Below are 12770 nucleotides of genomic sequence, written 5' to 3' on the forward strand. Positions count from 1 at the left end.
TAGCGGCAACCACGCATTGCAACATGCCTGCAAAGAGGAGCCCACCGAGCGCATCCCTTTCTGCTAGAAATCGGTGAGTTTTCTGTGCCACCTTGTGGCCGTAACACAACAACGACAAGCGACATTTAAAGGGTTTTTCCCCTGCTCCGGGCGAGCCTTCACAGTAGCCGCATTGCGGGAATCGGCCCGCAGCACAAATTTGCCGAAAATGGTGTCTCCTTCCTCGGAACCAGAGATGAGACAGAGACGTGCCCATTTTCCTACTCCCTCCCCTATTTTCTTTCTTCTTTTTTTAAATTTTATTGATTTTTAGAGCTCAGTGGGTGGCCGCCCGCCCCGTTCCCCCGATTCCCTAACCCTCCGCCCCCCCCCCCGCGCCCGCCCACCCCCTGAACTCCGGGGCGTCCCCGGTTGACCTTCTTTGTCTTTCCCACCGTCAGCCACACCCCCTCCTGCAGCGCGGCCCGCCCACGAGCCCCGCCCCGCCCCCTCCTCCGAGCCGGCCGCGCAGAGAGGACCGCCCCCTCCCCTCAGCAGCCAATGGCGACGCGGCCCTGCCTCGCCCCGCCCCTCCAGCCCCTCGCCCCGCCCTCCAGCGCCTCCCGTCGGGTCCGGGAGCGCGAGCAGGGTTCGGGCCTCCGCGGGTCCCGGAGCGCGAGCAGGGTTCGGGCCTCCGCGGCCGCGCCGAGACCCCTGGCCCCCGGCGGGCCCGCAGCGAGCGCACTCCCGGAGGCCTGCGGCCCGGCCTCGGGGAGCCATGGACTCGCAGGGGCTGACGGTGAGCCGGCCGAGCCTGGGCGTGGGCGGGCGGCTCCGGGGTTGCCGGGAGGGTGGGGAGCGGGGGGCGTGGGAGAGCGGCGGCCTGCGGCAGGGCGTTACCGCCCCGCGGTGCGGGAGCCGCGGCCTGGCCGGCGGGCGCGCCCGTGGCCCCGCCGCCGGCACCCCCGCGGGCACTGCTTCGGAACCTTGAGGCGGGGCCCCCTCCCCAGGGCGCTGCTCCGAATAGCCGTTGGTGTGCCGCCCGCCCTGTTCGTTGTGTGTACTTTTACTTTTGTGTCCTGTTTGCTCCGAAAGCTTGGTCAGCGTGTGACACCTACTGCGCCCCCCGGGTGCGATTTTTAGTAACTTAAACAGCCAACTAGCGTCACCTCCCCCGCTGGGGAGTCAAAGGAGCACGGAAAGGTTGTATGAAAACAATCCAAGACATAGGTTGGAACATGGAGGAGCCTTTATTTTAGGGGGATGGCCTTCTCTATCACCGATTCATCCGTTTAGCAAATATTAAATGACTGTCCACTCAAGACATGATGATGTGAAAACAAACGCCTGAGGCTTGACAGTAAGTTTGCTTTCGGGACGGTGGCGCTCCCCGTCCATTGTGCACGAATGCGTGCGCCCCGCAGGGTGTGGGGGGCGCGGCGGCGGTAGAATCCAGCAGCGCCTGCCCTCCCACGTTTCATAGGCTAGTGCCGGGGAAAACTTGAGTGAAGGCATTAAATCTCGAATGCTTCCCGTGTGTCTGGCATTATTCGCCATGAGCCCTGCAATAATTAAATAAAACCCTCCCACTCTGGGAGGTTATATTTGACTAGGAGGCATCAGACAGTAAGCAGGTAAATAAAATGTGTGCCCCAGGAGGTGGTGGTAAGGGGAGGGAGGAGAGTTTGGCAGTGACAGGGAATGCTGGAGTGTCTTGATCTTTTGCCTGCATTTTACATTACTGTATCTTCCTGTGAAGCCTTCCCCCATCCCCTTACATTTTTGTCATCACCTGAATTGTATCCCTTGTACTACCACCCAGATGAATTTTTTAATAAAAATACTTTCATGCTTAATCTGTTACGTGGCTCCTCATCATCGCTTGGACTATAGATAGGATCAGTTTAATATGAGACACTTCTTGACCCTACCCGTCCCTCCAGCTTCATCATCCAATAATCCCTGTCTTACTTAAGGCTTTAGAACAGGGAATGTCAAACTGTCTCTATAAAGGACCATGGCTTTGTTCCAATAAAACCTTGTTTACGGATGCTGAAATTTGCATTTCATATAATTTTCACATGCTGTGGAATATTTTGCTTCTTTTTCTTACAATTCGAAAGTGTACAAACCATCCTTAGCTTACTGGCCGTAGAAAAGCAGGCATAGGTTAGATATAGACATGTGCCATAGTTTGCCGATCCCTGCTCTAAAATAAGGAATGACTTTTAGTCCTCTGCATCCCACCCCATCCCTGTGTTTTCATTGCTAATTTTTATCTCTGTGTTGTTGCAGTTCCTCTGCCTGGCTAACTCCTTTACCTTCCTCAAGACACATGAAAGGGAAATAGGAAGTGTGTATATGTGTGTGGAGGGGAATAAGAGCTTCCAAATCAAGAATCAGTCCTGAAGTCCCCCCCAAGAATCTTTCCCTTACTTTTACTCTTCCTTACAACCTACACTGAACCCTCATCCTGTATTCTCAAAGCAACTTGTGAGCTCTTTCCTTGCATTTACTACATTGTATTTCAGCTTTCTTAGATTCTAGTTTCATTTGAAAAACTTAAGCATTTCTGGGCATGGGATGCCACGTCTTACTCATCTTCACGTTCACAGTACCTAGTCCAGTGCCTGACTAGGTGGTCAGTAAATGTTGGACCAAGCAACCCAACCTGAACCAAGGTACTGGTAATGGGTATAGAGAGTGGGCAGTGGGCTGGAGAAACAGAAGAAGCTACCTACTGCTTACACAGGGGACTGGGCAAACTGGGAGGGAGGGCTCCAGGACTCCACGCCTGGCTTGGGTGGTGGGGCAAATGGAAAGATGAATCTGGAACTTAGATGAGAGGTCTTGGCTGGATGCGTGGTTTTTTATTTTATCCGCATATAGGGTTAGGAGGAACTTTTTTTCAGAGTAGGATTTTTACAGTATGATATATTAATCCTCTCGATGACCTGTAAACAACTAACAGCATTTTACAAAAGAGCAAACTCGGGAGCAGTGAGATGGGCCAGAACCCGGCTGGGCGTGGCTCAGCAGTTGAGCATCGATCTAGGATCCAGAGACTGCAGTTTGATTCCTGGTCAAGGCATATGCCCGGGTGGCGGGTTCAATCCCCAGTCTGGGGTGTGCAGGAGGCAGCACATCAGTGAGGACTCTCTCATCATTGACAACTCTCTCGTCATTGATGTTTCTATCTCTCTGTCTCCCTCTCCTTTCCTTTCTCTGAAATTAATAAAGATATTTAAAAAATAAGATGGATCAGAAATTTGAAACCAGGTCTTTTTGCCTTTAAGCTATGCCCTTTTTATAATACCATGCCGCTGCTTTTCCAGAGAGTTCTAGATTCTTAGTGATACTAAATGCTAGACAGAAGTCAAGTAAAATGATATTAAAAGTGTCCTTAGTTTTGGGAAACTAAGAGGTCATTTGCGACCGTAGAGAGGGGGCACTGCATTTTATTGAGATGTTCTCGGGGGTGGGGGGGGGGTCTTGGAGATGGAGTATGGATCACACTTTCAAGAAATATAGCCCAGAAGGGGACTAGAGAGCAGGAGGGAAGCAAAGTAAAAGTTACAGAGAATATTTGCTTAACAATTTAGAAGAAAAGATTGAAATTATTAGGAAACTCTGAGATATTTAAATAATTTTGTGTTCTGCATTCCTTAGTATTCAGTGCTATGCTTTAACAATTTTTAGTTTCACAATTTTGTTATTATCTGCTTAGATATTTCAGAGTCTCCTTGTAACATTTAATTCTTATTTCCTTTTAGACTTTAATTAATTACTATTGTCAAGAGAGGTATTTCCATCACGTGTTACTTGTTGCCAGTGAAGGAATGAAGAGATATGGTAATGACCCAGTCTTCAGGTTTTATCATGCCTATGGTACATTAATGGAAGGTATGTGCAAATTATTAACCATGCTGCGTAAGTTTTAAATTCTTGTTTTGCAGTGAGAATAATTTTTCACATCATAATTTTGATTTTCAGGTAAAACTCAAGAAGCTCTTCGGGAATTTGAGGCTATTAAAAATAAACCAGATGTATCACTTTGTTCTCTACTTGCACTGATATACGCCCATAAAATGAGTCTTAGTCCAGGTATAGTAGGACAATTTTTCCTGCTCAATTTATTTTGATTTTTCTCAATTATCATAGCATTCAGTCTGATCAAATCTGTATTACATATTGTCTATAGGTAATGTTTATATCATGTATGTTTTATCATCTTGAGATTATAAATTCATCAAGCACAAGAAATATATATCTCATATTATTTTCATATTCCTTATATCCTTTCGCAGAATTTTCATTTGTACATAGGAATTGTTTGAGTTAACACAAAGGTGAATGTATGTTAGCAATTGTTAAACAAACAAACAAAAAGAATAGCCAGAAAATGGTATGTACATAAATTGTTCTGCAGCAGCCAACTTTACAACTAGTTATATTCAAATATAGAGCTATATGTCTGTCTTCTACTATATCTTAAGCTTCTTAAAGGCCTTTGCATCCCCCAAGAGGACTAACTCTTGGAAGATATTCAGTAAATTTTTATCAGGTAGTAGTTTGGGAAATATGACTACATTTATAGAAAGAACTTTACGCAAAACCAGCAATTAAAATTGTGTGAACTGTCTTAATATATACTGTATATATAATATATATAAATATCATATATATAATGTAAGAAGTGATCCATAACATCCAGTTTATGACCTGGTTGGCAAAAGAAAATGTAAAAACCACCAAGATTAAATTCTAATGTAATTATTAAATAAAATGATAAATAAAACAAATGAGTCCATAATTAATGGAAAATAGTATGTACTATTAATCCATTTTTAATTGAATTCTAATTACTTTGCTTTTAAATTTAAAACTGATGCTTGATTCAGTTATTCGAAAAGTTATGTTTAGAACAACAAGTAAATGACTATCCTTTTTCATAAATTTTATGTAAGTACAAAAGAAAATTTAGCAACTTAATTAAATGTGGTGTGTTTAAAATGCATGTTACATTTTAAAGATTTAGTAAGACAAAAATGCAAAGTATCTCAATGATTTTCTTACCAAGTATGTGTTGAAATTATAATTTAGTTATACTGGACTAAAGAAAATATATTGTTAAAATTAACTTTACTTGTTTCTTTTTACCTTTTTAATGTGGCCACTAGAGAAATTTAATTCTATTAGACATTTTAATTCTGTTAGACAGTTCTGCTATAGTCATCTGACCTATTAGAAATACTTGACCTAGAATTTAAGTTTTATTTGTATCTTTTTTCCCCCCTTCTAGACAGAGAAGCTATTCTGGAATCGGATACCAAACTGAAGGAGCTGCGTAAAGGAGCAGAGCCGAAAGCTTTGTACCACGCAGGCTTGTTTTTATGGCACATTGGTCGTCATGATAAGGCGAGAGAGTATATTGACAGAATGATCAAAATGTCAAATGGTGGTAAAGAGGTAGCTGGTTTTCTTATTTTGAAATAGTAACATTAAAGGAAACATTATTTATATATTCAGTGGTATCTGCTGTTTAACTCTTTATTGCTCACTCTATTCTCACTTTATAAATTAATAGCTTTATTTTAATATTTTCTTATTTTGTAAAGTTGTAGTTCTCCGAGGTTGTTTATTTTTATGCTATTTATTAACTCTTGAAAAGATCTCTCCTTGGTTCCCTCCCTCCCTTTCTTCCTTCCCTTACCTTCCTGTTTCTTTCCTTCCTTCCCTCCCACTCCCCTTATTGAACTGCTCTAGATAGAAAGCACTATTGTTTGCATTAAGAATACAAAGATAAGGAATGCATAAGTTTTATTGTCATGAATGGATGGTGTAGTAGTGTCATAGATCACATACCCAGCTAATATGAGAGAAGTGTGATTAAAGTACGCAGGCAAAGAATAGTTGACATTTATTGCTTACTTTGTGCTAGGCACTATTTTAGCTACTTAAGGAGGGATCACATCTATAAGTGTTAGGAGAATGAGGAAGAATTTCTTGAAGTAGTATTTGAACTAAAACCTAAAAGATGGATAGTTTCCATAGGCAAAGATTATGGAAAAAAGAAGTAGATAATCCCAATAGACGGAAATGAGAAAAACAAGGAGGCATGGTTCTGGGTACAGTGAGACTCACATTTGATGGGAACACAGGGTACATAGATGAAGAGGGTGGAAGAAAAGCATGGAGAGATGGGTTGGGGTAAATTGAAGGATCTTGACACCTATGTATAGTATTCGTATCTAATTTGATAGGCATTGAAAGACCATTGAAGGGTCTTAATCACCACATCGATGTTATTAGAGTACAAATTCAGAAGATTAATTTAACAGTGGGTTTATAGGATGATCTGACCTGGGGAGAAACTAGAATGCAGCAAAGAAAGGGATTGCCTTCTGGCAGAAGGTTTTGAGGGCCTACATTAAAATGTACAGTGGGTACAAATTTGAGAATTATTAAATACCCACAAGGCTTGTCAACTGATTACAAATAATGGGAGAAAGATATTAAGGGTATCTCTGAGGTTTTAAGCCTGAACAATTCAGAGACCAGTTAACATGAATGGAAACTAAGTTGAATTAAGAAGGTAATCTTAAAGACAGGTGATGTGTTTGCCTGAAGACATGCTATATTTCAGGCTCTGGAGAAGAGTGAGATAGAGATAGTAGATGAGCTGTTAAAAGAAAAGTTTAGATGAAGTATTGGACTACAAATAAAGCTTGCAAATTATCCACACATAGATAGTAGTTGAAACAATTCAAATAAGGACACTGATCTAGTGAGTAGAAATAACACAATTTTAATAGTATTAGCTGACTTTTCAGGTGAAATACAGGGAGCTAAATATAATCTCAGTTAAATATCTATAAATTTACAAATTAACCTCTATTTTTTGATAGAAGAGCAGATTTCATAATTTTTATTTGACATTAAAAGAAAAATATTCTACCTGTGTCCATCTTTGTAATGCTTTAAATCTTAAAACACACATTCTGAAGGCAAACATCCATGGCTTCTTCAGCTTTTAATTTATTAGGACACTTATCCTTCCATCTGAAACTCTCTGGACTAGTCACAGAGATTAAGAAGATTGTCGCCAAATTATCTTAATTTTCAATGTAGGTGAAGCAAGGCACTTCTGTTTTTCCATCTTAGTTCATTTAGTCTCTTTGCCCAAAAAGAGGTCACAAATTCTTATTTTTGTCTCAAATTACATGTTTATTATTAATAATAACTTACTGGCAAAGACCCAGATAAGAATATTATTTCTTTAGCATTAATGAGTATTTCATAAGCTTCATATTAATATTGAGCATAGAAAGGCTGAAATTCATAATACTTTCCCACATTCTAGGCTGACAAGTGTTGCAAAGCAATTTTACTGCACAGTTTTATTGTTCATATTTGAAAGAGTGATTTTTGTTACTAATGACCAAAAAGACATTAGGTTTACTTCTTCTTTCCATTTTTTTCCCCTAAAGAAATGGAAGTATGATTAGAATTTTTCATTTCACAGGGACAGATTTTGAGAGCATGGCTTGATATTACAAGAGGAAAAGAACCTTATACTAAAAAAGCACTAAGATCTTTTGAAGAGGTATTACAAAATGGAAATGATATTTTTGCTCTGCTGGGTAAGGTGAGTTGGAGTTAAGGTAAATTAATTTTTAAATATTTATTCATAATATAGTTGAAACCCAACAAAAATTAAGTAGCTCGAAAATAATTTTTATGTTACTTTTATCAACTCTCAATTGTAGGAGGGACTTGCATTTGTATGTATAGGACAGTGAACAGTAAACTTGAGAAATGTACTCCCTACCAAATTCCTGAATCCTGGATCAATTTTAATTGTTTATGTTGTTATTGTTATTGGCGTTGGTGGTTGTGGTTCCTATGTTATATTTATTCACCAAATACTTATAGGCAGTCTACTATGTGTGAGGCGTCACTCTAGATACTGGGGATACCCAGAACAAAATAAAACCTCTTGCTTTTACGGAGTTTGTAATCCACTGGTGGAGATACCATAAACAAAATAAGGAAGTGATAACTGTTCTTTATGGAAAAGTAAGATACTGAAAATATAGATATGATCAACACTAGTTTTCTACCTACTCCGGGATAACTGTTGTGAGAACCTTGATATATATGATCACAGTTTTGATGTCACTTCTTTTTTCTCCTATTAGGCTCAGTGCCTTGAGATGCGTCAGAATTATTCAAGTGCTCTGGAGACTGTCAACCAAATAATCGTGAACTTTCCAAGTTTCCTTCCTGCTTTTGTACAGAAAATGAAGCTACAACTAGCCTTGCAAGATTGGGACCAGACAATTGAGATCGCACAGAGGTAAGGTAAAAAAAGATGACACCAGTACCTTTGGTTCTGGTTTTAATTTTGAGAGAAAAAAAAATCTGCATGTATTTTTTTATCATAAGATTTTTTTAAATTTGATTTTTTCAAAAATACGGAATTGAGGAAAAATTTAACACTGCATTGTTTAAAACTAAATTTTATGGTTTACGTAAATATCTGACTAGCTGTTCTAAGACAGGCTCTCTTTTTTGCAAATACTCCTGCTCTTATGAAGCTTATATTCAGATGAGAGGAACCATATAATAAACAGAACAAATAAGAAATTTTGAGAGAGAGGAAGGGGGAGAGAGAGAGAAAGAGAGAAACATCAATGATGAGAGAGTCATTGATCGGCTGCCTCCTGCATGCCCCTGACTGAGGATTGAGCCCGCAACCCAGGAATGTGCCCTGACTGGGAATCGAACTGCGATCTCCTGGATCCTAGGTTGATGCTCAAGTGCTGAGCCACGCCCGGCCCGGCCCTTTTTCTTTTTAACTGGTTCTATTTTTTCCTATATTCCTAATGGATTTTGCTGTTTTTTAGGGTAAGTTCTCCATTATGTTGTTTCTTGGTAGTTTTCTTTGCTCTTCTTTTGCAGTTGACTATCAGAATTGACAAGTGAAAAAGAAACCTTTTAAGATTTTGATTTTAATTGCATTAAATCTGTAGATTATTTGGGGAGAATTTTTTCTCAGTCCAAAATGAGTATTATCAGGCAGCTATTAGTGCATAGGAAACAACTACAAATCTCAGGGCATATGATAAAGAAGGACTCATTTCTCACTTTTATGTGGGCCATCTAGGGGCAGCTTATTTAGACCAGGCTTGCCTGGGGCTCTGCTTCAAATTTCAGATCCAGCTGGTAGTTTGGGCTCTGGTCAGCTCTAAGTGTATTCTCCCCTGGGCTCAGGTCAAAGAGCAGCAGCTAACCAGCGGGAACTTCTCACGGTGATCTCAGAGATGCAAGAGGACAAGCAGAAATATGTGATGCTCCTGAAACAGGCATGGCACACTGGCACTCTTGTAGGCATCTCGTTGGCCAATATAAGAAAAGTGTCCCAGTCCATAGTCAAGGAGCAGTAGAGTACACTGCGGCTTTTGTAGGAGGAACTGCTCAGTCACATAGCAGAAGGCATGTATTCAAGGAGGGTGGGAAAACTGGAGATAGCAATTCAATGTACTGCACCATCCATGATAAGAACACTAGTGTGTTACTTCATTTATTTAGTTCCTTTTCTAAGTGCCCTTGAGTTAATATGAATTTTTGTAGCTTTTGCAGGCTTTTTATATCTTTTTTATTGGAGGGGGGTTGATCCTATTATTACTAGACTATTTTTTCATAATATTTTCTGATTTGTTTTTATTACATAGGAATCTATTTTAATGTTGTTACTTACACTAACAGATTTTTAAAAATATTCAACCCATCTTTCCATTCCTGGAATTCTTATAATAAATTTGCCTGGTCAGGGTGAATTATTCTTTTAATATGGTGTTTTATATGGTTAGCTAATATGTTATGTACAATTGCCAGAAGGATTCATGAGGCTTATGCAATCTATTCATATATTTTTTGAACTTATTAAAAATTAGGATTCAGAATTATTTTATTTTATTTTTAAATATATCTTTATGGATTTCAGAGAGAGGAAAGGAGAGGGAGAGAGAGATAGAAACATCAATGATGAGCAAGTTATTGATCGGGTGCCCACAACCCAGGCATGTGCCCTGACCGGGAACCGAACCCCAATTGCCTGGATCCTAGGTCGACGCTCAACTGCTGAGCCACGCCCGGCCGGGCAGGATTCAGAATTATTTTAGTTTAAATAATGAGGCTGATAGTTTTCATAAAGGCGTTGTCATTTTACTAAGTAAAGTTATTTAAACAGTGGAATAGTCAGTCCAGCAAACTAATTTTTTAAGCCTTCAAATAAAAAAACATAAATTTATTTCAGTGAAATGTTTTTCTTCAGGTTAATGCTTCAAGATAAACAAAATGTGGAAGCACTAAGAATGCTGGCTCTTTACTATTTGTGTAGGGAAGGGGATATAGAGAAGGTAAGTTGCATTGTGTTTAAGTTTCCTATATTAGTAATATGGGAAGTGCTCTTGTAGAATATATGTCACCGTAGTTTTCAGCTGATTCTTGAAAATACACCTTAAGAAAGAGGTGAGCTTCTTAAATCAACTAGTAAAGTAAAAACATTATATAGTGAACATCAACCCTGAAAATTCCTTTGATCATTAATTACAGTATATGTAGCTTTCTATGTAAAACTCCCATGCAGGAATATGTTTGATTAATGTAACTGGTGATCCTCGGTATGGAAGAGTCCATATACAAAATACAATTTATAGTATTTTTAGAATTTAATTGAGTTTGCATAAGCTAAATGGCCTTAGGATAAAATCCCATTGGATCTTATAGTAAAGTACATGTTTCTCTAGTAGTGACCACATTGACTATATACTGGATTCTAGAATACCGACATCCATTTGAAGCAAATAGTATTATAACAAGTAGTAGATTTGGATTGTGTTTAGTCTGGTTAAATTAGTTAATATGACAGTACCTAATAGGTACTTTAGTAAATATTAAAATAATTTTAGTAGAAGCAACTCTTCAGTAAATTTTCCAGGCATTGCAATTATTTATACTAAGTATCTTAATGATTTTTCTATTCTAGATAATATTTTAAATATAAACCAGGCTATATAGGTAATCCAATGGTTGATGTTAATGTTTATAAATATGTTGTTATTCATATTTATTTGTATCATGGGTTAATTATTTTAGAAGGAGCTTGGCATATACAGTTAATTGAAAATTATAGGTATCTTTACCCACCCAGAGGTTTCCATTCAATAACAAATATAAAATAACAAATATAAAAAACACAGTCTAAAGCTCAGTTCTTTATTGATAATTATTGAGCTTTTTTAAAGACATTTTAATACATTGTGCAACATACAAAATTTCATTGGAAGGGGGAATTAGTAAAAGCAAATACCTTGTTAAATAATAATAGTATTTATTAGTCTATATGTCATATATTATGTTTTTTCTTTCTTAGTTTATTTTAAAATTATACTGGATACTTTTGTTTTAGGCTACAACCACGCTGGAAAATTTAGGAAATGCATTGGATGCCATGGAACCACAGAATGCTCAACTTTTGTATAAGATCACAATAGCCTTCAGCAGAACTGTAAGAGTGCTCACTATGTACCAGAGCTCTTTATTCTACAGTTGGGAATAGAAAATAAATCACAATGGTTGAAGCACAAAAGAGCATATGGCGCCGAGAGTGAAATATATGTATATAAATATGTGATACATTCCTAAGGAAGGCAGTCCAGAGCAGATATGGGTTGCAGCTATAAGAAGCCATCGTGGAGGCTTCATGGAGGAAGTGGCACTTGTTGAACCTTTAAGGAGAAGGAAGTGCCTTCTAGGCAAAGAAAATAGAAACTGGTTTATTTTAATAAGAGCCCATAGCATTTATGAATAGGGCTGTTCTTTGTTTTTTAAAACTATTTGAAAAAAGTTTTAATGAGGGTAATAGACTATTTTGATGGGGAAATGGTTGGTATCTTTTTTTATAATATTAAAGAAATGTTTGCATTACAAGTACCTAATTAAAAAAAGGTAATAGGGAATGAAATAGAAAAATCAGAATTTTGAAATCAATACCTGAAATGAGTGGATTGAAAAGTTATTTAATTAACCAAGGAAAAAAGAAAGGAAAAAGGTATCCATGAGTAAGTAAAATAATTAGTAAATATAAAGTTGAAAGAAAATTTCAAGGATGTTAATTGTTAAATGACATGAATAAACTGAATTTTCTCATTTACAAAGATGGTTGGATTGTGTGAAGTTTAGAGAAAAACAAACATTTGAGTTAACGAGGGTATACTTACCCTTTTTATTTGCCTGTTGCCAGACACCTGATTTGTTTACAAAAATTCAAACAGTTTAGTATTTTACTTGCAAAAGTTGTTCAAAAGTTACATACTTATTCTAGCAGCATTGCCATTTCTAGAAACATTTTTGAAGCTTTTTAAAAAGAAGATTCTAAGGCATAATCTTTTAAAATAGCCTCAGTGGTGGCACCCTTTTCTTTAGGGGGAAGCCCTAGTTTTTTATTTCATTAAAAATATATATATAAACTTAAAGCAATAAGCTTATTGCTTTTATTTTGTAAAACAACCATAAGACAGTTTGAAAAGAGGTCTAAAAATATGCTTGTATAGCAGCATCATTAGGAGTATACTTTTCAAGATAGCTATTTTTAAAAACTCAGGATATATAATTTTTTTTTAATTATTTTAAAATATATCTTTATTGATTCAGAGAGAGGAAGGGAGAGGGAGGGAGAGAGATAGAAACATCAATGATGAGTCGTCATTGATCGGCTGCCTCCT

General features: G+C 38.2%; 1 protein-coding gene across 1 annotated transcript in view; it reads left to right on the plus strand.

Moving 5' to 3' along the window:
* Positions 1–603: 603 nt before the first annotated feature.
* Positions 604–12770, plus strand: part of TTC21B (tetratricopeptide repeat domain 21B) — a 56265-nt gene continuing 44098 nt past the window's right edge. Inside the window, exons 1-8 of the mRNA XM_081141880.1 lie at positions 604–778; positions 3753–3882; positions 3973–4083; positions 5282–5448; positions 7505–7627; positions 8181–8338; positions 10319–10403; positions 11456–11554. Coding sequence (XP_080998006.1) covers positions 758–778; positions 3753–3882; positions 3973–4083; positions 5282–5448; positions 7505–7627; positions 8181–8338; positions 10319–10403; positions 11456–11554 — 894 coding nt within the window. The 5' untranslated portion in view covers positions 604–757. The remainder of the gene's footprint in view (positions 779–3752; positions 3883–3972; positions 4084–5281; positions 5449–7504; positions 7628–8180; positions 8339–10318; positions 10404–11455; positions 11555–12770) is intronic.

The sequence above is a fragment of the Miniopterus schreibersii genome (assembly GCF_964146895.1).
Source record: "Miniopterus schreibersii genome assembly, chromosome: 7".
Classification (NCBI taxonomy): Eukaryota; Metazoa; Chordata; class Mammalia; order Chiroptera; family Miniopteridae; genus Miniopterus; species Miniopterus schreibersii.